General features: G+C 31.6%; 1 protein-coding gene across 2 annotated transcripts in view; it reads right to left on the bottom strand.

The window, feature by feature from the left end:
• gnao1a (guanine nucleotide binding protein (G protein), alpha activating activity polypeptide O, a) overlaps window positions 1-24,968 on the bottom strand; it is a 180,779-nt gene that overhangs the window by 11,571 nt on the left and 144,240 nt on the right. Inside the window, exons 5-8 of one of the 2 annotated variants that reach the window (XM_056477867.1) lie at window positions 19,588-19,716; window positions 15,361-15,490; window positions 5,318-5,471; window positions 3,121-3,706 (exon numbers count right to left, since the gene is read on the bottom strand). In XM_056477867.1, the coding sequence (XP_056333842.1) occupies window positions 3,519-3,706; window positions 5,318-5,471; window positions 15,361-15,490; window positions 19,588-19,716 (601 nt within the window). In that variant the 3' untranslated portion in view covers window positions 3,121-3,518. Of the gene's footprint in view, window positions 1-3,120; window positions 3,707-5,317; window positions 5,472-15,360; window positions 15,491-19,587; window positions 19,717-24,968 lie in introns of those variants that run through there. The other variant, XM_056477869.1, reaches the window with a different exon arrangement.

Genomic DNA, 24,968 nt, shown 5'->3' with positions numbered 1-24,968 from the left:
ATTTTTGAGCACCAAATGAGCGTTTTAGAATGATTTATGATCATATGACCCTGATCACTAAAATATTTATTAAAGTAGAAAGCAGCAAATTCAAATTGCAATAATATTTAACAAAATTACAGTTTACAGAGTTATTTACACTTTACAATAAGGTTCCATCCATGTTAACATTAGCTAACCACATTAGTTAACATTAACCAAACATTTACATTTCTCATGATGCAATCATGCATCTTAGTTATTGATCATTTTAAAATCAATTGTCATATCTGGTAATATTATCTAATGGATTTAAGCTAATATGAACTAATTATGAACATCTGCATACTAGTATACCAAATGTAGAAGTTCCTTATTTTTATTTTATTTATTTGTTCATTTTCTTTGCTACTATTTATTGCACTGTAAAACCCATCAGTCAACCTTATCAAACGAAATGAGTGTAGTTAACTCAAAATTTACTGAAAGTTAATTCTACTCATAAATACCTCATTACTTCAACTTAAAAGGAGTAAGTTCACATTATTCAATATAGTTTTTTTTTTAACTTAAACGGTTTGAGTTGCCTTAACTTATTGGGTTTTACAGTACTCAGTTGGTTTGAGTTCTCTTTATTTATTGGGTTGTACTGCTCAAATTGCTTCATTTACTCAAATGGATTAAGTTCACAGTACTCATTGGGATTAGTTTTTGAACTTTTTGGGTTTTACAGTGTGTATGCAACAAAATATGATTTTAACTTTATGGTTTTAAATGTGCAATAAAAATTTAAATAATATTATTAATAATAATAAAAACTTACAAATCGTACTGACCCCAAGCTTTATTGATACTGTGTTTAAATATATTCAATATATTCTGTGTGTACATATATTCATTTATTGTAAATCTGTTCATAGCTAATACAACCTGTATATAATGTTCATAGTACATCCATCTGTAAATATTACCATAGTTTTTCTATAACTGCTCTTTATAACTTATACCTGTATCCTGCACTTGCTGCTATTGCACTGCTGGTTAGACCGAAACTGCATTTCGTTGCCTTGTACTTGTACATGTGTAATGACAATAAAGTTGAATCTAATCTAATCTAATCTAAAATCCGATGCAGAAAGATATGCACTCATTCTCCCTTCATAAATCAGCTTTGTCTTGTTTTCAACTAAATTCAAAAAGCTTCCCGAAAAAAAAAAAAAAAAGACTTATTTTGCATCTTTGGAATGTCCTGGGTGTCTGGTTTAAAAGGTCCAAAATCCAATTTTGAAGAGCAACACGTTCTGTTGTTTTTTAGGATGCTAGGAGGCTAACATTTTTTGTGGTTTGGCTCAGGGCATTGGACATTTGCACTCTCTTCTAAATGCCAAGTAAATGTCAAGCCTAGTGTTTCATCAACACTCGGAGATTGCTGCCAACTCAGAACACATGTAATATGAGCCAGCTTGTGAATATTCCTGGAATTCATAACCAAAATGCATTCATCTGAAATACATAGAACATCAGAATAGTGCCACCTACATAGTCAGTGGATTTTAAAATATTGCCATATAACCTCTTTGAATCTGCTATTACTTTGCATACTGGCTAATGAGGACAATATAGATGGGGTCTTAAGGGATTACACTGATGATACTGTAAAAAGGGTTGAATAAACCCAGTTATAATGCTTTGGTTGATAAGAAACATTTACACTACCTGACAAAAGTCTTGTCGCCTATCCAAGTTTTATTAAGAACAAATAATAACTTGACTTCTAGTTGATCATTTGGTATCAGAAGTGGCTTATATATAAGGCAAAGGCCTCTAGATTACGCTTATTTTACCACAATAAAATACGATCGTGCCTTAATTTTTTATTATTTAATTAGAACAGTAAGGTCTGACTTTGTTTAGACAAAAGTCTTGTCACTTAACAGAAATAATGTACAGTATAGAATATAAAGTCATGGTGCAGTGGAAAAATAATTAATATTGTGTATGACTCCCATGAGCTCGGAGGACTGCATCCATACATCTCTGGCATGACTCAAATAACTTATTAGTAAAGTCATCTGGAATGGCAAAGAAAGTGTTCTTGCAGGACTTCCAGAGTTCATTAAGATTCTTTGGATTCATCTTCAATGCCTCCTCCATCTTACCCCAGACATGTTCAATAATGTTCATGTCTGGTGACTGGGCTGGCCAATCCTGGAGCATCATGAACCTCTTTGCTTTCAGGAACTTTGATGTGGAGGCTGAAGTATTAGAAGGAGCGCTATCCTGTTGAAGAATTTGCCCTCTCCTGTGGTTTGTAATGTAATGGGCAGCACAAATGTCTTGATACCTCAGGCTGTTGATGATGTCATCCACTTTGCAGATCCACTCGCAAGCGCCCATAATGAAAGTAACCCCACACCATGATTTTTCCTTCACCAAACTTGACTGATTTCTGTGAGAATCTAGGGTCCATGTAATAGGTCTTCTGCAGTATTTGTAATGATTGGGATGCAGTTCAACAGATGATTCATCAGAAAAAAATAAATAAATACAATAAAATCGACCTTTTCCAAATGATCAACTAGAAGTCAAGTTTTTCTTGTTTGCTTACAACTGGGATCAACGACAAGACTTTTGTCAGGTAGTGTAGTTATTTGATTAATATATATATATATATATATATATATATATATATATATATATATATATATATATATATATATATATACACTTTTTTTTTTATTTGTATTTTGTAAAATTAGCTTGTTTCAATGTGCAAATGGTCCATTATTTAATTAAATGCGTGCCAATTTCTACCACAAAAATCTAAAAACCCGAAGTTCTAAATTCTTCTTTAATATGACATATTAGACAATCAAACATTTTTTTTCTTAAAGGGGGACTTTTGGAATCTCTTTTTATTATTCCATAATTCGGAAAATACTGCAAATTCTAGAAAAATAAATCATTTATTTATAGAATGTGTTGTATATAATCAGGTGAATTATATATGAACACATTGCTCTGTAAAAGTCTTTAAAAATAAATAAGAGTAAAACTATTCAGTGTATGCAAAATATGTTTTGTAATTGAAATCAGAGGACACAAATTGGCTAAGTTCAACAAAAGAAACTCTTAAAAGTGTTATTATGGATGTTTTCTTTACATTAGTCTGAAAAAAAAGACATTGAAAGCACCAAAAATAGAAAGGTGCATAAAAACGTTTTTGCCTGCAGTGTCTTGCCCTAAATGAGAAAAAAGTAGATAGAAGTGGAACTTTGGCACCATTTTCCTCTTCAAAATATCTCCTGATCTCCAGGAAAGTGTCAGGGAGGACATTCCTATATTTGTAACATACTTCCGAAATCAATAAGTGAGTTCAGACCTTCGGTTTAAATTTAGCCCATAAATTAAAGAGCCTTTCTATGGGAACTACTACCAGATTGAGTCAGTTTGAGTCACCTTATAAAAGCCCTGCTGGACATGGGGAAAGTATAAAACAATGAGAAAATGTCAGATTGTTCGGAGAACAGTGCGTAGACTCAGTAGAGGCCACAGAAACGCAGGTTGTTGGCGATGATGACGTCAGTGACGGCGTCGAACACAAACTGAATGTTGTCTGTGTCTGTAGCGCAGGTGATGTGCGCGTAGATCTCCTTTTCTACTGACTTGTTCTTGCTCTCGTATTGGGACTGAATGTAATCCACCGCTTCCTGGAACGTGTTCAAACCTGCAGAACACAGTGTGTTGGGTCAGAGTGGAAAAGCAGCAGATAAATAAGGAGAGAAGTAAATAACAAAAAAAATACAGAAATGTAGACAATGTATAAAACAGGTACATTTTTTTTTAAATGAGGGCAATTTGTAAAGAGTATAAAAGCTTTGGTGGTAATTGTAAATTAAAAACTCAACAATTAAGGAAAAGCAAACATTATGATGTGCATAATATGGCACATTTATATGTAAATATTATTGAATACTTTTATATGGTATTCTTTCTTTTATTTGTCTAAAATAAGATGAATGTTTTTTAGTATATGTTGAAAATATTGAGTTTTTATTATATTTAGATATTTTCTTATCTAACTGTTTTAGGCATTTATTTTTTCTTAATTTTTTATTAAATTATTATTATTAGTAGTAGTAATAGCAGTAGTCGAAATCAAATATTATTGTAGTTTACTTTTTATTGTTTTTATGTACTTTATTAATTAAAATTATTTTTGTTTCTCAGATTCTCATTAGTGTTCTTCTTATTATTATTATTTATAATAGCAGAAGTACTAGTAGAAATCAAGCTAATATCATGAGACTAATAATTAGTCATTGTTATTTTAATACTAATATTGATTTTACTGAATATCTTTATACAGTATTCATTCTTGTTTCTGTCTAAAATAAAATAAGTGTTGTTTCAGATTTGCTTAATATTTCTTCTTCTTCTTCTTCTTATTATTATTATTATTATTATTATTGTTATTATTATTATTATTATTATTATTGGTAAAAGTAGTTGGGGTGCCAGAAAAAAATACATGTAAAATAAAGGCCGTTAAATTAGAAAAATTTACAGGAAATTAAAATTTAAGGAAATTTCTGTAATTTTACGATAAATTTTTATAATTCAATGGCCGCTATTTTACGTTTTACAGTGTTGTAGAAATTAAGTTATTGTCATGGCATTAGTCATTATTTTTAATACTTATATTATTGATATTACCTGACATTTTATATGGCATGACTTGTTATAGATATCCAAAAAAAGGTGTCTGAAATAAAAATTGTTTTTAACATCTAATAGTATTGTCGTTATTTTTGTTTACAATTTTTAATACAATTGTAGTTTACATTAGAAGTAAAAATTATAAGTGAAATTTTTTATATAAGGAAAAAAGTGAATACAAACAAAAAAATGTAAGAACATGCCCTATATATCTTTCTGTCTGCTTAACTTATTTGTGGCTGTTTGTGCAACCTGTCTGCCATTTACATCATTCATTATAATTGCCGAAAAATTTTAGGAGTATATATGGAAACTGAAGAGCTCAAATCTACCAAAATAATTTGTTTTTAAAAAATGTGCAAGAAATAACAGGTGACTGTTTTGGCTGGTTTCCCCTCTCAGTGCTGGAAAATAAAGAACCACAGACTGCTCCGATTATGGCTGTGAATACAATGACAAAAATAACAGAATGCATCTTTTCCTGAAGATTTATTGTGCTAATTGGCTTCTGGAAACAGGGCTTCGACATTCCTCTCCTCATCAATTATTCTGCCTTTTTCTATTTATCCTTTTTTCTTTCTTTCACACATACTGCTAAACTCCAGGTTAATGACTTTACCTGTGTATTCCGGAAAGCAGATACTTAAGGGAGATTTCTTAATTTTGTCCAGGAATATATCCTTCTTGTTGAGAAAGAGAATGATGGAGGTGTTTGTAAACCATTTGTTGTTGCAGATGCTGTCAAAAAGCTTCATGGACTCGTGCATGCGGTTCTGCAGGAAGAAAAGGAAGACATTAACTTTATTTACAAAAATGCAAACACAAACATATAAGCATTTACTTAGCTTTATAAATTGGGAGATATGTATATATACAGTTGAAGTCAGAATTATTAGCCCCCCTTTGATTATGTTTCTTTTTTAAAATAATTCCCAAATTCTCTTTAACAGAGCAAGGAAATTTTCACAGTATGTCTGATAATATTTTTTTCTTCTGGAGAAAGTCTTATTTGTTTTATTTCGGCTAGAATAAAAGCAGTTTTTAATTAAAAAATTAGGTCAAAATTATTAGCACCTTTAGGCTATATATTTTTTCGATAGTCTACAGAACAAACCATCGTTATAAAATACCTTGCCTAATCACCCTAACCTGTCTAGTTACCCTAATTAACCTAGTTAAGCCTTTAAATGTCAATTTAAACTTAAAAATCTTCTCTCCGTTAAACAGAAATTGGGGAAAAAAATAAACAGGAGGGCTAATAAGTCAGGGAGGGATAATAATCCTGACTTTAACTGCACATTTATATAACATATTTTTAGAAGTTATATACAAATTTTAGAATTTATGCTGCATTTTTAAAATAAAAAAAATATTTATTTTATTATATTATTTATTTTATTATATTATTTATTTTATTATATTACTTATTTTATACATATATATATATAATTCTCAATTTCTCTGTATTTACAATTAAATTTTCTAGCAACGTGTTTGAGTAAAACAATTTTTTTTATTCTTATTTTTTCTTATTTATTATTCTGTAAATTAGATTTAATTTTTTTAAATATTCAGTAAATCTTGTGGAACTGAGAATTTTCTTTTTGTTTTCCATTATTGTAAATAAAAAATTGAAATGTGTGACACATTTGTATTTATTTTTCTTAAAGAATTTAAATACACCAATTTTTTTTTATCTGGTTCAAATGTATTTATAAGTAGGTTTTGTCAGATATGCTCACCTAATGATCCCCCAACTACAGCTAAGTAAAGCCACACAGACACACTTCACTCTCAGACACTCTTATCAACACTCACATACACACACATTCAGGTGCAATAACACCTTGAGTGCAAAATTAGAATATGAAGCAAGACTAGTACAGGAAAAAAAGGGGAAATTTAACAAACAGCCAAGAAGCCAGAAAAAGAACAGAAATATAATCTGCTACCTTAAGAATAAATTACTTATCTGGTCATGATGAATCTCGTTTAAATTAGAAAGGGAAAAGAGTACAGATATACACTGTCCTTATTTCCATATGCGATTAATAAATCATTATTCCGCTCATTATTTGTTTGTCATCTGAATGGTAATGAATTCAGAGTTGGAAGCAGTGACTCGCTCTTTGATGTGTCCCATCAATTTGAGAGGAAACAAGGTCAGTGGATCATTTTTAGCTGGCAACAGCCAATTAAAAAAATCAGCAAAGATCTGATATAAATGAATGACTACAACAAGGGAACACTTAAATAAATGTTTCACCTAATAATGACAAAATCTGTCAAAAATTGTAAATCTGTATGACAATCAAAATGTCCTTTGACATTCAGTTGACAGAGTAATATTGCAATTTTATGTTAACTAGTGGTCATCAAAGTATTACAATACTGCCTAGTTAGTATATGAAAACGCTTTGTTTTGATGAAATTACTTGACATTAGTAATACTACATACAATTTACCCAGTAAAATCTTTATGATCAAAGTACAATGAAACGGAGGACATCTGTACTTTCTGTAAAGAGAACCTTAGTCATTTATTTTTTGAATGCAACGTTGCAAACTGTTTCTGGAAGGATCTAGCAAAACATATATTTTTTAAATGACAAAACTTAGTCATTATTTTACTTTAAAATTATTATTTTTTTATTATTAAAATAAATCCAAAAAAAAAAGTCTTGATTATATTGTTAATTTCTTTATTTTATTGGCTAAATTTCACATATACAAACAGAAATTTGCCAAGTTGTCTCACATATTAACAAATTTTTGTATCGATTTTGATTTCATTACTACTGTCAAATTGTTGAAAAGAAAAATATCTATTGGCAAAAAAAACTATCAATTATTATAATAGTTTTTTTTTTTGATTTCCCTGTTATTTCTTAAGATCATTTTATTTATTTATTTACAGTTATTATATTAGGTTTTTTTATGTTCACCTTTTATATTGTGTTGTTGTATGTATGTTCCTGATACACAGAAAAAAGTGTTGCATGCAAAACTGTTGCAAACAATTTATTTGTGTTGAATTTAAACAAACAAATTAAATTGAGCAATGTTCAATTTAATTGGTTTGTTTAAATTCAGCCCAAATAAATTGTTTACAACCACATAATGTAAAAAATTGAGTAAATCCAAGGAATCGTCTTTGAATATTTTTTTTCAGTGTAGTTCGTGCAATAAAAAAAAATTTGACTAATGACAGCAGAAGAAAATCAAAACCCTATAGCAACAGCAAATGACTTAGTTGTGTTCGTCCATCTTAGATACTTTCGTAAGGATGCAATGCAATCCCAATCAACATAACTTTCATCCTAGTGTAGAATATTAAATATCATATTTGATTTAATACACTGTAAAACCCAACAGTCAACTTTATCAAATGAAATGAGTATAGTTAACTCAAAATTTACTGAAAGTTAATTCTACTTGAAAAGAGTTTTAAACTCAGTGTTGAAGGTAATGAGTTAATTAAATACCTCATTACTTCAACTTAAATGGAGTAACTTCACAGTACTCATATAGATTCGTTTTTTTTTTAACTCAAATGGTTTGTAGCAATCGGGTTCCTCAAATGATTTGAGTTGCCTTAGCTTATTGGGTTTTAAAGTACTCAGATGGTTTGAGTTCTCTTCATTTATTGGGTTTTACTGTGCTCAAATTGCTTCATTTACTTAAATGGATTAAGTTCACAGTACTCATTAGGATTAGTTTTTGAACTTAAATGGTTTGTTGCAATTGGTTTCCTCAAACGGTTTGAGTTACCTTAACTTTTTGTGTTTTACAGTGTATATGATGAGCCACATCAGTTAACAGAAGTTAGTTATTTCTACATACTTTTAGTCAACATGTACTTATAGTCTAATAGAGACCTTAAATTAAATGCAGCCAATATTTAATTATTTTTTAGCCCCAATAATTCAGCTTAAAATTAATAAGTGACACCCTTTATAAGAAAATCACCTTTTCCCTAAAATGTCACTGAAATGATAACACTATAACCCCTTTTTTTTGCATGTTACTATACATTAACATACATCACAGACACACTGTTTCCAACTCATTTAAACAGGATGATATATTCTGAAGATAATTTCGTACCTTTGGAAGGAGGCCGGTCTGTAGAGCTGCGCTGGATTGTTTAGTGATTGGTTAGAGAAGAAAGCCGACGGCGAGAGATGACAGGAGAGCAGCTGAGACGTTTTTGAAGGAGAGACGCAGATGCAGAGGTGGCCGCTGGAGGCCACAGGAGCAGCCGAGCGGAGCTGGACATGCACCAGAACCCCACATTTCACCACTTCACTCACATTTACCACCCCCAGATAGCACTGCTCTTCACACTCTCACACACACACATACACTGAAACAACAGTGGAGCAATGCAGATCAGTCCATGCATTGTTACAAACAGGGATGCACAATATTATCAGAGCATTCGATAGAGCAGATGAAAACTGCTTGAAATGTAAATATCGGAATTGCTCTGACATGGGAAATAATGCTGATATGTCTTACCGACCAAACAATGTGTTGATTATTAGCCTATTTCTGCTAATTTATGGAATCAATATTTGTCTGTATGGTTTCAGATTATGCCTTTAAAAAAAGCCCTGTAAGACGACTAGATAAATGAAAGTAAATGACATAAATAACACTGTTATGTTTTCAAATCATGAGTCTGAATTAAAGATCAGAAATAAGACTTGTGGATTCTGTGATAAGGACCAATCGTACACAGCTTTATTCAGCATCTGCTGTTTTTCTTTATAATATCACTCCGAAACAGCCTCCCTTCTGGGTCCTAGTGCCTGTCTGAAACGAAATTTGATTTATTGAGAGGCTGTTTTGCCACACTACTATAAGTTAACTAACTAATAAGTTAATTATGCTTAGAAATTAAACATTAATTGGCGTCATGATTTGTCATAAGTCTGATTTGATTTGGCAAAGATTAATTGCGATGAATCAAATCCAAAATAAAAGTTTGTTATGACAATATACGTGTATATAAAATATATGTGTATTTTATATATAACACATATATAAAAACAAAATTACACAAAACTTTGTCACATAGATATTATAATGTATATATAATTTGTATCATATATATATATATATATATATATATATATATATATATATATATATATATATATAAATAATTTTTTTCAAATATATGCAAGCATGTATGCATTTATATATATACAAAATAAATATACACAGCACACAAACATATATTATTTCAAAAAAATATATTTTGGATTTGGTTAATTGCAATTATTCTTAGCCCCGTCCTACTTAATACCCATCCACAGGGCAACGAATTTAGATCAATCTGCAAAGATTTACTATCATTATGATCTTTTGTCCAAACATGGGTGTTGTTGGTGCACTCAATGACCTTTTTGGGTTTTAAAAAAACCTCAAAACGCTGCCCCTCGCATAGCTATATTGATGACACTTTTTGAAAACTATGATGTCACCACGTGACCACAAGAAGAAGGAAGTACAAAGCACCTAACAACAACGATGGCGGATTACAGAGCTGTGTTGCAGATGCTGCTAAGATTATCACTATTACAACAAAACCTGGTCATGCTGTGTCAACTAGATGACCAGTGGAGAGATGTTCAACTAAATAACATGTTACATGTGTTTTGATTTTAGAGTCTCCTGCAGATCTGTCTGTTTGATTAAAGTGCCACAAATACACTATACCTGACTAGTCTTGTCGCCTGTCCAAGTTTTGGAAACAACAAGTAATAACTTGACTTTTGGTTGATCATTTGGTATCAGAAGTGGCTTATATATAAGGCAAAGGCCTCTAGATTACCCTTATTTTACCACAATAAAATATGTTCATGCCTTGATTTTTTATTATTTAATTAGGACAGTAAGGTCTGGCTTTGCTTAGACAAAAGTCTTGTCACTTAACAGAAATAATCTACAGTATAGAATATAAAGTCATGGTGCAGTGGAAAAAGAATTAATATTGCGTATGACTCCCATGAGCTTAGAGGACTGCATCCATACATCTCTGCAATGACTCAAATAACTCATTAATAAAGTCATCTGGAATGGCAAAGAAAGTGTTCTTGCAGGACTCCCAGAGTTCATCATGATTATTTGGATTCATCTTCAATGCCTCCTCCTTCATCTTACCCTAGACATGCTCAATAATGTTCATGTCTGGTAACTGGGCTGGCCAATCCTGGAGCACCTCGACCTTCTTTGCTTTCAGGAACTTTGATGTGGAGGCCGACGTATGAGAAGGAGCGCTATCCTGCTGAAGAATTTGCCCTCTCCAGTGGTTTGTAATGTAACGGGCAGCACAAACGTCTTGATAACTCACGCTGTCGATGTTGCTATCCACTCTGTAGATCTCTCGCATGTCCCCATAATGAACGGAACCACAAACCATGATTTTTTCTACACCAAACTTGACTGATTTCTGTGAGAATCTTGGGTCCATGTGGGTTTCAATAGGTATTCTGCAGTATTTGTGATGATTGGGATGCAGTTCAACAGATGATTCATCAAAAAAAAATCTATCATTAGCCACTTTTCCATATGATCAACTAGAAGTCAAGCTGTTATTTTTTCTCTTACAACTGGGATCGACGACAAGACTTTTGTCAGGTAGTGTAGGTGTGCCACATGTTTTATAGTGTTTTGCATCTGGACGCAGACATTTCTTGAAACAATACATGTATGGACAAAAGAGTCACAATCTCCAAAAGGATAAAACATGATCCTTGCCATCTGGATGTAGAATTAGTGGTTTGAAGCTACTATCTAGAATCATTTGTAAATTAAGACTTTTTAATAAAACGCACAAAGACATCAGAATAGGCTATTGACATAAATTAGTTATAAAATGTCAGCTTATCGGATATCAGCAAAACATCCAATATCGTGCATCTCTAGTCACCAATAAAGAGTCACTCACATAGTCTCACATGGACAGGTCCAACTTGAAGAAATGCACAGTGTTTGAAGGAAATAAATGCATATTTGTGTTGAAACGGAGAAGGAAAGGCCACAGGGTGCAGAGGAGGGAATGTCTGGACAGAATGTCAAATGCGTAAACACTGATAGAGCGCTGAATGGACGAGCAGTGACAGGAGACACGAGCGGCGTGTATTCATAGCATCTGTAAGTGTGTTTATCTCAGTCCGTCTGTTTCTTCAGGACTTTCTTATACAGCACAATAGATTCTGTCTTCTCTTTTATCGCTTCCATAGATCAGCCAAATATGGCATTGCTGTAATAGTTGCTGTATTTACGGTCGCCCGCTTTTCTAGCCGTAAAAGCCCTCCTATGTCCAAAACACCTCACCGTAAATCCCTGTGATGTTGTAAAACTGGTCTTATCAGAGTTTGTTGAGTGTGTGTGTGTGTGTCTGGGCAGATCTGAGGTCCAAACATGACTCATCGCACCTGCCATCATTCAACCCACACTCACAAAGTCAATCAATAGTATGCGGACATAAATAATCCTTTGTTTGTTCTGTTTTAAAAGACATTGTAATAGTGTTTAAACAACTTTATATATTTTTGTATATGGTAAAGGCTTATTTTTGGTCCTGTGTGTTCCTTTTTGGAACTGTGTGTACTTTGCTATATTAAGTATGCATTCACATTTGCAAGGTGATAATTATTAAAATTTGCCTGTAGAGATTAAGTGGCCTTTAATAACTTGGTAGAACTTTATACACAGACTATATTTAAAATGCATTATAAAGGTACAGTACATAATATATGCACAATGGCTAATAAACAAGGTTATAATGTGGCAGTTTTTATCCAGAATTGTATCCACTTAAGTTATAATGTTGACAAAGATCTGAAAAAAGATTTTAAAAATACAACAAAATATATAAATATCTGAAGAAAACAACAAAAGTTCATCTAACTAAAACAGAAATACAGTGCTCAGCATATATAAGTACACCCTTCACAAATCTCTCTTTTAAATTCATATTTTTAATAGGAAGCTATACAATATTATATTTGTGCATATGCATTTGATTAGTCAGTACTGGAGCTAAATCTGGAGCTTATGTAACAAAATAACTTACGATAACAGTCCAAATACTATTACACCCAATTTTGTGTGTTCTAGAAAAAAATTAAATACAATTTTTTTAAAAGTTGAAAAAAAATTGAGAAGCAAAAAATGTAAAAATTGTTGAAATTTTGTAGGTTGTAATTTTTTTGCAATATTTTGCTTGAATTTGATTATATTTTTTTCTAAACATGTTTGATGACTAAAATATAATTTTAATAAATATATACGTTTAAGAAATCTGTTTTGTTTAAATGCATTGCCTATATTCACAGAGAAATGGATAAAATAATAAATAATATGAAAATATATAAAAAATAATAGTCATTTTCAAATTGGGTGTACTCAATTATGCTGAGCATTGTACAGGTAAATTATTTTTTACTTTAAGATAACTAAAACAATGAAAATTAAAGTAACAAATTCAAAAAGAGTTACATTTAATATGAAAAGACAAAATATGAAACGAACAAACAAGCAACTGAAACATACAAATAAAGTGAAACATTTAAAGCACTGAAATGAATTCAAATAACTAAATGAAGTTAAAATAGCACAAATATAAAAAAGTAAACTATTTAAAACATGTAAAACCGTATTATCAAAATGACAATTATAGAAAGCAAAATAAAAAAAAAAATCTAAATGTTTAAAATATTAATAAAGTAGTATAGTACACAAATAATACTAAAATAATTCATTAATTATTTTAAATATCATGATGTCATCAACATTTCAGTATTGAACAGTATTGTGGTATCTTATAGTTACTGTTGTTTTTTTTTTTTTTTTGTCATTTAAACATATAAAGCTTTATAATGTGCTTCCAACATGAGCACATGTTAGTATAGGGAGAAATTCTTACTTTTAGCTTATTGCTTACTAGGTTGGCTGTTTACTGGTTCATATAAAGGACAATGCATCCATTGTAGTTAGGCATGGGCCAGTATAAGATTCTAACAGTATGATAACCTTGGATAAAAATATCACGGTTCCACGGTATTGTGATTACTGCTCCAAAATATGTTCACTTAACTGTCTGTGTAAACAAAACATTTTTTCCCACTTGAACACAATATATTTTATTTTGAGAAACTTTTAAAATATTTTGGAGCAGTAAACATGTCAGGCTAAATAATTACAATGAATTCTTGATTTCTGCTGTCTTCATTAGTTTCAAAGACACAGATTTAATAAAAATGTATAATGGCATCTTTGAAGATCTTTTCTGCTGGAGATACTTTTGTCTTAAAAAACTTAAAACAAAACATAAACAAAAAAAAAAAACTGCATATACTGTAGGAACCGTATATCAGAAAAAAATTGGCAGTTTTAAAACCTTGACTTTCCAAACCACGATATACCTTGAAAACGGTTATCGTCCCATGCCTAATTGTAATGATTTAAGAAAACCTTGATAAAGCTCTATGTACAGGCTTCATAAAACATCTGACCTGTTTAAACATTAGAATCTTTTTGTAAAGTAAATGTTAAAACATTGTCAAGTTATAGCTCCCACATACACAGAATATTTCCTGACATCAAAAAACAGCAAATTACTAATAATCAGAAAATAAAATAGAAAATGGTTTGACATCTTATTCACATTCCCATGCTGGAATCCAAAAACCATTATGCATGCAGCTAGTTAGCACTGCATAATTATTTCAACACAGACATGACAGCTACAGTACGATGCCATTATTACACTTATCTACATAATTACTAAATTGTTTTGTTTTTAATTGAAATTTGCTTAAATTCCGTACCATGTGAGGGAAATTAAAACATGACCCATGATTCAAACTTTAAATAGCCTCCCACATTTGACAGCATGCTTTTAAACAGCTCATATCCAATCGGCTTTCAAAACATCATGCTCATAATACTGAAATAAACACAAAATATCAATAATATATACATTTAAGACCTAAAACATTTCAAATAACTGCTTGAAATATTGGAACTTTGATCAAAAACAATATACGCACTACATTTTATACTGCATAAACCTGGTGTTAAGTAAAAACATGGTATTTTTCAGTATAAAACTGGTACTGTGATTTAAAATATATGTAGATTAGCAATGAATAATTTAAAATAGTAAACAAAAGAACTTCAATGAATTAGTATTCTTTTTTGTATTAGGGTTAGGGTTATAGGTTAAGCAAGCACTATATGACACATAAACCATTACCTAAAGTGAATTCATGTGTGAGTTAACAGCGGAGGTTGATTTATCAATGGCTTTGACCTTAAAAATGTCCAAAACCAGATTCTGGGGCTCTACTTTATTTATAAGGCCACAGTTTATCACATCACGTTATGATAATGTTCATTTGAAAGATGATTCTGATCAACAACGCATTGAGATATATGTCCAACAACGTTCTTCATTAATACACTGAAAATTTTGGACCACATTTCATCCCCAAGATGTAGCAAATTCTTTCAAAGCATGAGAAAACATGTTGAAAACCCCCTGCATCATTTGTGTTAGTGTGTTAAGTGTTCACAGCCTGCTGGTGAGAATTGAGTGTGTGTCAAGCATGGATGCGTGTGTGTGAGTGTGTGTTTAGTGCTCACCGTGGTCTCATCTTCATGGAGCACCTGGTCGTATCCACTCAGAGCCACACAGAAGATAATGGCGGTCACGTCCTCAAAGCAGTGGATCCATTTCTTCCTCTCCGACCTCTGACCACCCACATCAAACAGCCTGAAGGGACACAACTCGACATGAGCTCGGCAATCTCACACCAATGCACGGTTTCATGTATGCAACATATACAATGGTTTGAGCTCAATGTTTAAATTAAATAAATTAAGACTTTTATTCAGCAAAGATGCATTACATTGATCAAAAGTGACAGCAAAGACATGCATAATATAATATATAAAAGATAAATAATAGACAATTAAAAAACAAAAATACAAATCTTTTACAAACATTATTGAATGTTTAATAAACAAATCTTTTATAAAAGATTTATATTTTAAAATGTGATTGATCAAAGAATGTATTACAATGTATCATGGATCAATTCAAGCTGCATTTTCAACATTGATAATAATAATATTAATAATAATAATAATAATAATAATAATAATAATAATAATAATAATAATAATAATAATAACAATTCAGAAATTAAATGCATTTTGAAATGTATCAATCTAAAAATATATTCAAAAATTGGATTAAATCAATGTGGACTTAATAAGCATGAAGAGAAAAATCTTATGTTGTGATGCACAATATCTTGGCAGCCATATCGGTATCAGATGAAAAATACTTATTTTTAATGTTATCATTATCGACCCAATAAGAATAAAAATATCGGCCAATAAATTATGTATAATTTCAGCCATGTTGATCCACATCAGTTGTGTATTGATGCATTTAAAAGTTTTGCGTAGTGCTTTTCACAACACATTAAAAAACACATGACTTCAGAATTCAGGACCGATATTTTTAAGTGTATATGGACAAGTAAATCTTTTTGTTGATTAGGATGAAATTTATTGTTTGAAGAATCGTTTTAAGCGTATTACATTATGTTCAAAATAAATAAACCAAATCAATTACAATTTGTCAATGATTTTGCGAAATTAAAGATCTACAGGTTTCCTTGCTTTTTGCTTGTAGCCTGCAGTTAAAGTTTTCAAATAAAAGCTATAAAGCTAAAGTTATACACCGAGTTAGTTTGTTTTTGTTTTATAATCAGGCTCAAAAATATTTATATTAAAATGTGTTTATCTGTATATATCGGTTGTTGGCTTCAACATTTCAAGAGTTATCAGAATCAGTTAAAATTAAAGTAGTTATACACTGTATTAGTTTGTGTTTTGTTTTTAATAATCAGGCTCAAAAATATTTATATCAATATTATATCAATATTTGTATTTATCAGTATATATATATCGGTTGTTGGCTTCAACATTTTAAGAATTAACAATATCAGTTAAAATAGAAGGAGTTATACACTGTATGAGTTTGTTTTAGTTTTATAATCAGGCTCAGAAATATTCATATAAAAAATTGTTTATCAGTATATATTGGTTATTGGCATCAACATTAAGAGTTATCAGAATCAGTTAAAATAATAGCAGTTACACGCTGTATTAGTTTGTGTTTAGTTTTATAATCAAGGTCAAAAACATTAATATCAAATTTTGTATTTATGGGTATATATCGGTTATTGGCTTCAACATTTGAAGAGTTGTCGCAATCAGTTTAAATAAAAGCAGCTATTCACTATTAGTTTGTGTTTTCTTTTATAATCAGGCTCAAGAATATTCATATGAAATTTGTATTTAACAGTATATATCGGTTATTGGCTTCGACATTCTAAGGGTTATCGAAATCAGTTAAAAAAAAGCAGTTATACACTGTATTAGTTTGTTTTTGTTTTATAATCAGGCTCAAAAATATTCATATTAATATGTGTATATCTCTATATATCGGTTGTTGGCTTCAACATTTTAAGAGTTATCAGAATCAGTTAAAATAAAAGCAGTTATATACACTGTATTAGTTTGTGTTTTGTTTTTAATAATCTGGCTCAAAAATATTCACATTAAATTTAATATTTACTGGTTTATATCGGTTATTGGCTTCAACATTTTAAGAGTTATCAGAATTAGTTAAAATAAAAGCAGTTATACACTGTATTAGTTTGTGTTTGTTTTATAATCAGGCTCAAAAATATTCAAATAAAATTTTGTTTTTATGGGTACATATCGGTTGTTGGCTTCAACATTTTAAGAATTAACAAAGTCAATTAAAATCAACACAGTTACACACTGCATTAGTTGTTGTTTAGTTTTTATAATCAGGCTCAAGGATACTCAAATCAAAATTTGTATTTTTCTGTACATATCGGTTGTTGGCTTCAACATTTTAAAAGTTATCGTAATCAGTTAAAATAAAAGGAGTTATACATTGTTATACTCAGGCTCAAAAATATTCATATTAAAATCGGTTTATATCGGTTATTGGCTTCAACATTTTGCTAAGAGTTATTAAGAGTCAAAATTCAAAATCAGTGCATGCCTTAATTTATGTCCCCTTGCTCAACCAACATGCATTTTCTTCCAAAAAATGTTTCCAAAAGCAACATGTTTATGAATGAACTCAAAACGTTCATATTTTATTATATCATAGTTTCATATTTCATATTTTATGACTAAAAAGTCCTAAATCTCAAACATGTAATGATTTTCCCTAAGTAGCAAAACTGCCATTTAGATGGTAGTATCAGCTTCATACCATGTAATTCAGCTGTCTACTGACGTCCAGCCCTTCTCTGTGAAAATGCTAGCTTCAGCCCGTAACAGGATGGCGTGCTGCTAAATCTGTCTTCAGAATAATGGTGGCAGCTCTGCCTGTCTAACCCCCATCAACACTTTTTATTTTAGTCCTCTATTTTCACGTGCTATCAGCTGAGAGGGTGAAAAAAAAGACTGTGAGTGAGGAGATGATATGAGGTGAGAGGATGGCAGCGTTTAGAGATATTCATCTATCTATGCTCTCCAGTTGTAATGAGTTAAAACACTTTTTGTTAAAAAGAGCCTGAGTATACATATATTAAATCAAACGCTTTTTGTTTTCATCTTCTTCTGATTTTATAGGAATGAAAATGATAACAGTAGGATAATAACTGTAAAAGAATGGAGTGAAAATGATAATAACTGTAGTACTCTAACAAGCCGATACAAGGCTGAACATTCAGATGCATGAATAAAAGGGTGTAACGGATCACGGTTGATCCGTGATTCGTATGGATCACAACCTTTGGTTCGGAACACATGTGGCCTGCGAATTAATACTATTTATACTGGTAGATTAATCCTAAATTTGTAACGATCACAGAGAGATCGTCTTTCACGTCATTCAAATCACATGTATGAAAGCATTTAGGCTTACCTGTAAAATAAAATTATGACGGAAGAAATTGTGGTAGGTTATACAGGATGTGGTGGGTTTCATTAAAGGTGTTTTTTGTCACTACTTGTTTAGCCTTCATCAATGCATTCGGTGTAAGCTGCACAATTAATCATTAAAAGATTGGGATCTCAACACCCACGCAACATAAATTATAAATGATAGTGATTTGCATTTGTTTATTAATCCTAAGAGATTCACTCTTTAGTTTTTCGAATTAGTTATGAAGTTACAAACAGTCAAATAACACAGAAGTACTGTAATAACAGTTTATAGTTTAGATATAACCACTGATGTTTATGATGAAGATTAAAATCACCGTCATGTGGATTTAATAACACTCAAAAATGAAAGCTGTAGGCAGCAATAACATTATTTAACCAATAGGTGGCGACAACCAGCCTTTAAAAAAATGCCACTGAATAATTCTTTAAAAATGACTGATTCTGCCAATGAAACATGAAGTTTTGAGTGAATAACTGAATCATTTTTTGAAAATGAGACTAAAAATAAATATAAATTGTACAAATTATGTTGGATTTATACATTTAGCGTTATCAGCAACAGTAGTAGTAACAGTGAATTTTTCACAGTACTGAATATTTTACGATTTATTTTTATTCAGCTGACTATTTCTTCATTTTATTTTTTATGAAATTACAGGTTCTAAGTTGTTTGTTAAAACCAAAAGTGTGTTGCAGTACTGTTTTTGTAAAAAATGTAAAGCAAATGACATTTTTTTCCTATCCTTTTTATGCTGATCCGCAAAAATGGTCCGATCAATGAATTTAAAAAACCATTATGTGATCCAAACTGTGAGATTTGTGATCTGTTACACCACCAATGAATGACATGCCAAATGGTCTCACCTGAAATGCAGGTTCTTGAAGGTGAAGTGGGTTTCTACAATCCCGGTGGTCTTCACTCGAGTTCGCAGAATGTCCTGCTCTGTGGGCTGGTAATCGGCAGCTCCGATCCGATCTAAACTGTCTAAGTAACTAGAGAAAGAATGAAAGAAAGTCTGTTAGGATCCACAGATTAACACAAAATCTGAACTTTTTAAAACTGAGAGAAAAGCAGTTGCTGTTGATATGAATACATTGTAAGTTATTCATAACCATGTATTACTTATAAAGCAAACAATTTGGTTTTTCGAATACAATTTTTTAAAAATCTCTATAAGTAATTCATTAAGTGATGACATTATATTCAGGAATACACTACAGACAAAACAAAAAAATGAGGTAGAATAAAACGATAATGTCCTGTTAAAAATTGGCAGTTCAGGTAACACTAAGTCACATTTCACAGTATAAACAAACAATTAACTAAAACTACTAGTTTAAAAACAAGCTACTGATTAGCTGTTTCTTACAGTTTTTCTCCATTGGTTTGGCTCATTTCTCGAAACATTCTCAAAACAACATAAACAAACCTCCAAACCCCTTGGCAATTGTTCACAACAAAATTGATTTTCTCATTCATTTTATCAAACTGCAAATGTCTAAGTACATCTTTGCAAATGATTAAGTACAGGTAGCCTACATTTAGCACAATTTCCAAGTGAATAGATCTAGTTGATCTAAACTGATTGTTGATTCTAAGCGTAACGGTTGTTCGTTCCAAAATGTGTCTGCGTCATTTCATTGTATAAGTCATCACATGCACAGTATTCGGTTGTTCAATTGTCAAAATTAGTCAAGAAAATATACAAACATATTCAAATGCTGTATTTCGAAGCACAACAAAAGCAGTGTATTGCTCAAGTAGGCTTCTTCTACGTTCAGACACATTCATGTGTAATGTTTTAAACTGCATAACAATTATGGATACAACAATTATAGATTTTGGTTGTACGATTATAGTCAGAAGAATAATCATGGTTTTTACGGTTATCACCATTATTATGCATGTATTAAATTCGAAAACACTACTAGTTTAGAAATTCACGAGAAAACTGCTTATATTTAAAGTGTTGTTTATTGCTGCTCAGCAACCAAATACAGCACAAAATATTAATAAAAAACAAACAATAGTCCATTTCTCTCTTTGGACTTAAATGAAAAGGTTTAAATATGAGTGATAATTTTACAATGAAAATAAATGACAGAACAATGAATAAATAAATAAAAATAAGAATAAATAAAAAACAGTATTTGTCTAATGTTTATTTAAGATATATATTAGCTAAGAATTTAAATGAACTGTTATTTGCGTTCATACATATATTATCATTTTAATAATTTGTAATGATTTGTCTAACGTATCTTTTGTTTACGTTGCACTGAAAGCCACGCACAACTCTCACCACTACAGCGTGAGATCATTTCTACCGTATGCAGGGCGCGAGTGCATTGGTCCGCTTGCAAGCCGTGCGCGCACCGCTCCCAATGTGCGCACGTCTCCACTGAAAATAATGAACTTGTGTGCGGAAAAGAGGCAATATGTAAACGGCCTGCTGCTAAAGTTAATCCAATGTGCATGCGTATTAGCCTCGGTATATGCTCGGAACAGTATAAGCACACAGTTGGCATAACTTTTAGTTGCAGCAGTTTTGTTCTGTGCAACTGAAACAGCCTTGAGAAGCCTTTACGATTAATTAACCATAGTGAATTAAAGCGCGGTTAATAGTAAAATCGGCTAATCATTGCATTCCTATTAACGATATCAGTGCGTTGTACAAAAGGCCTTTTCTGCAAACATATCCAAATGTTTTCGGCTGCCCGCACCACTCGCTTAATGTCACTTGACTCACTCTCTGCGCAACTTTCAACTGCGTGCTGTATTGAACAGACGCACTCAACTTCAAAACTATAGCGAGCATTTTTCGACTAAACTAAATTCATTTTTATTGTCTTGTTCACACTATTTGGAGGGCCGGAACAAATTGCCTCAGGGTCCGGGTTTGGCCCGCGGGCCGCCAATCGAATAGCCCTGGTGTAAAAAACAGCATTATGCTGCCTAATTCAAACACAGAAATAAAAGCTTTTCAATCGTTATCTCCACAATAATATTAAGCTACACACACTTTCAACAGTAACAATAAAAACTAAAGATATTTGTGCACCAAATCAGCACATTAAAATGACTTCTGAATGATCACGTGACATTGAAACCATAAGTAATGATCCTATAAATTCAGCTCATGAAAAGCAATTTATATTTATTTAAATAAACAGTATTACAGTATAGACGTGCATTAAAAGCAAAAATGACATTACATTCCTAACGAATACCCAACATATTTGTGGACAGACATGTGTGTATGACAGAAAAATAACTGCTTTTCATATAACAGTGCCAACAAATCAAATGAAGTCCATCCCACTAAAAACAACGGAGCAGTCAATCAGACTACAGGACATGAAGTAGAAGTCAAAATAAGGCATGAAACCTTCTTCTTGTGCCACTCAGAGCTGACATACACACACTGTCCTCTTCAAAACGCAACCATGATGCAAGCAGACAGCGAGGACCGAGTTTGCTTTTCAACAATGCATGATGTATATTCTCTGAGGCTGCGGATGTCATTTATCTTCCAGATGAAAGAAGCAGTGAAAAATGTGTGCTTCCAAATTGGATGCCAGCTGAATTGAAGGTTGAGTACCGCGAGACGCCGAAACATCCATCAAAGCCTTTGACTGGTAATACTTGTAGACGCTAGACACTAATGGATGATTACATCAAAATGCAATTCCAAAACTGTTTTGACATATTTAGAGGGAAATTACTGCAAGTGTTCCAGCTGGAAACATATTTGGTTCTTTAAACAACTATCATTTCAGATCAGCTCCATTTTTCATTTGCTTAGGCGTATAAAGCTGCTCCTGTTTATTTAGTTTGACTCTCTCTCTCTCTTTCTTTCTCTTTTCTCTCTTTTTCCTGTCCATCTGTGGCGTGGTTACGTTGCAGTTGAAGGTTTCTTTTGGTTGCTACGGAATTTTGCAGTGAAACGTGAGTATTTCACGGTCACTACTGACTTCAGAACAGACATCGGTTCATTTGGTGAACATCAAGGAATGGCAAGTTTATTTATACAGCACATTTCTTACACAATGATAATTCAAAGTGCTTTATATAAATGAGATCAAAGGAATCTGAACATAATCACACAATAAGTATACAATTAAAAATAAAAATAACAATGAATTTTAATGATTAAAAAGAGATTTAAAAAAAAATTTATTTTTGTTTTTTTTTTAAAGAAAAAAATTATTTGATCTGTTGTCTTCAGTTTGTACTATTAAAATTTGAAGCAGTTGTTTTTAAATGAGATACAAAGAAATGCTTCTTGGACATCAAATCATCATATTAGAATGAGTTCTGAAGAACTGTGACACTTTACCATTACAGGAATACATTTTAAATGCAATAGTATACAGAACAGCTCTTTTATAAGAGATGGTGTATTTCAAGGGGTTTTTGCAAAAAAATATATATATTTAATAGAATATGAAATGATAATACTACACTTACTATACATGTTTAATTCCACTGACATCCATTTATGTATGCTAATGCAGGTGACTGTAAACACAAGCTCATTCAAGCTCATTATTATATTTTGTCATTTTGTACTTTACTATATTAAAAAAAATTGTTGCAACTGTGATCAACAGAAGATCAATACATCAATAATATAATATAGTAGTATAGCAGTAGTATAGTATATAACAGTGGTACCCAACCCCTGCGCTGCAGACTGATACCAGGAGTCTGAACTATCTTTTATTTTTTGAAAAAATATTTTATTTTTATTTTACTTAACTTTCCAGAATGCTGCGAACACACGTGATGTCACATGTCACGTGACAAGAATTGATTGATCAGCTTAATACTTTGTATGGAATATTATTATTGCACTTTTTTATTATTACATGTTTAATAAAAGATCATTTTAAAAAAATCCAATAAATTCAGCTGAACAGTGTTATTTTCGTCAACAAAAATAAGAGTGAAAAATTAGTTCACTGGTGACCTTTTTTTTTTCAAGACAGACTTAGAAAACAGAATGACAAGGATATCATTAGACACTGGAGTGGTACGGTTCAGTACAGGTCCCCTTTATCAGGCTTGTGTCTCCACTGCTTAAAGGGTACCAATCGTAGCCATTTGTTGGATGTGGTGTACAACAAAATGCTGCAGTCGGCGTAAAGGGTACCCAAAAAGTGGTAAGGTTTGCTTTTTTGTACCTTTTGACAGTGGAAACGGATGTAAAAGTGTACCGAAGTGTACTGTACCATACCACTCAGTGGAAATGGGCCATAACAGCGAGCATATCAGCGTGTAATATTGTTGACGGATAAAGACGAGACTAAAATGTACTCAAAAAAAAGATATGAACTAACCAAAGTTCATTTATTTTCTACATTTAATTTGCAAAAATAGGATAGTGAGAACCAAAATAAAACCAATGAATTTAATTAAATAAGCAACAAACATTTTTCATTCTTATTTTTGCTAAAAAAAAAATGAACACTGCAGCTAATACCACTATATTTTGTAGTATTTTATTGTTACTATTAACATTATAACCACCACCATTTTTTATGTTTTCTTCTTTTACGTTCGAAAGAAGAATAAAATGATGCATGGTTGTAACTGTTGAGCAAACAATGCTATTTTTTTATATAACTATCACCTACATTAGAACAGGGATTCCCAACCAGTGGAATGCAGGTGGGCTGCGAGATTAATATTAACTCTCTATATTATACTATAATTTTTGGATTTCACTATTAATATGGCAAATTAAAATGATTGAAGTAATGCACTTTCTCCTGTTCTCTGATTGATTACTTCAAACTTGGCGCAAAAACAGCCTCATGATCGCATCTGCAACTAGTACACGTCAGTCTGTTCATTCACAAACTGCGTGAAGTGAAAGTCTCTCTTTGTGTATTTTTTGTGAACTATTTAATTTATCCGCATAGTTGCCCAAATTATTGTCCTGTGAGTGTTTTAGAACGGACGCACGCCCATACAGGAGGATCTAGTGAGGCTCAATGGTGTTTCTGCCATAGAATGTAAAATAAACTTGCATATAAGCTTTAGACGTGCTCTGGCTGAGTTGTTCATTGTTCCTGTCAGCGATATGCAAACTCAATCACCATCAGATCAACACGTTTCAACAGATTTAGGGTGTTTTACTGTATTTTACATTTGTCTGTATATTTTTAAATAGTAGATATTTAATAGTAGATATTCAGTCAGTCCAGTTTAAAGCAGAAGCTAGTCTTTTGCATTGTCC

The sequence above is a fragment of the Danio aesculapii genome, chromosome 18 (genome assembly GCF_903798145.1).
Source record: "Danio aesculapii chromosome 18, fDanAes4.1, whole genome shotgun sequence".
Lineage (NCBI taxonomy): Eukaryota > Metazoa > Chordata > Actinopteri > Cypriniformes > Danionidae > Danio > Danio aesculapii.
The sequence above is the reverse complement of the archived record's forward strand: the minus strand, read 5'-3'. Positions and strand labels throughout refer to the sequence as shown.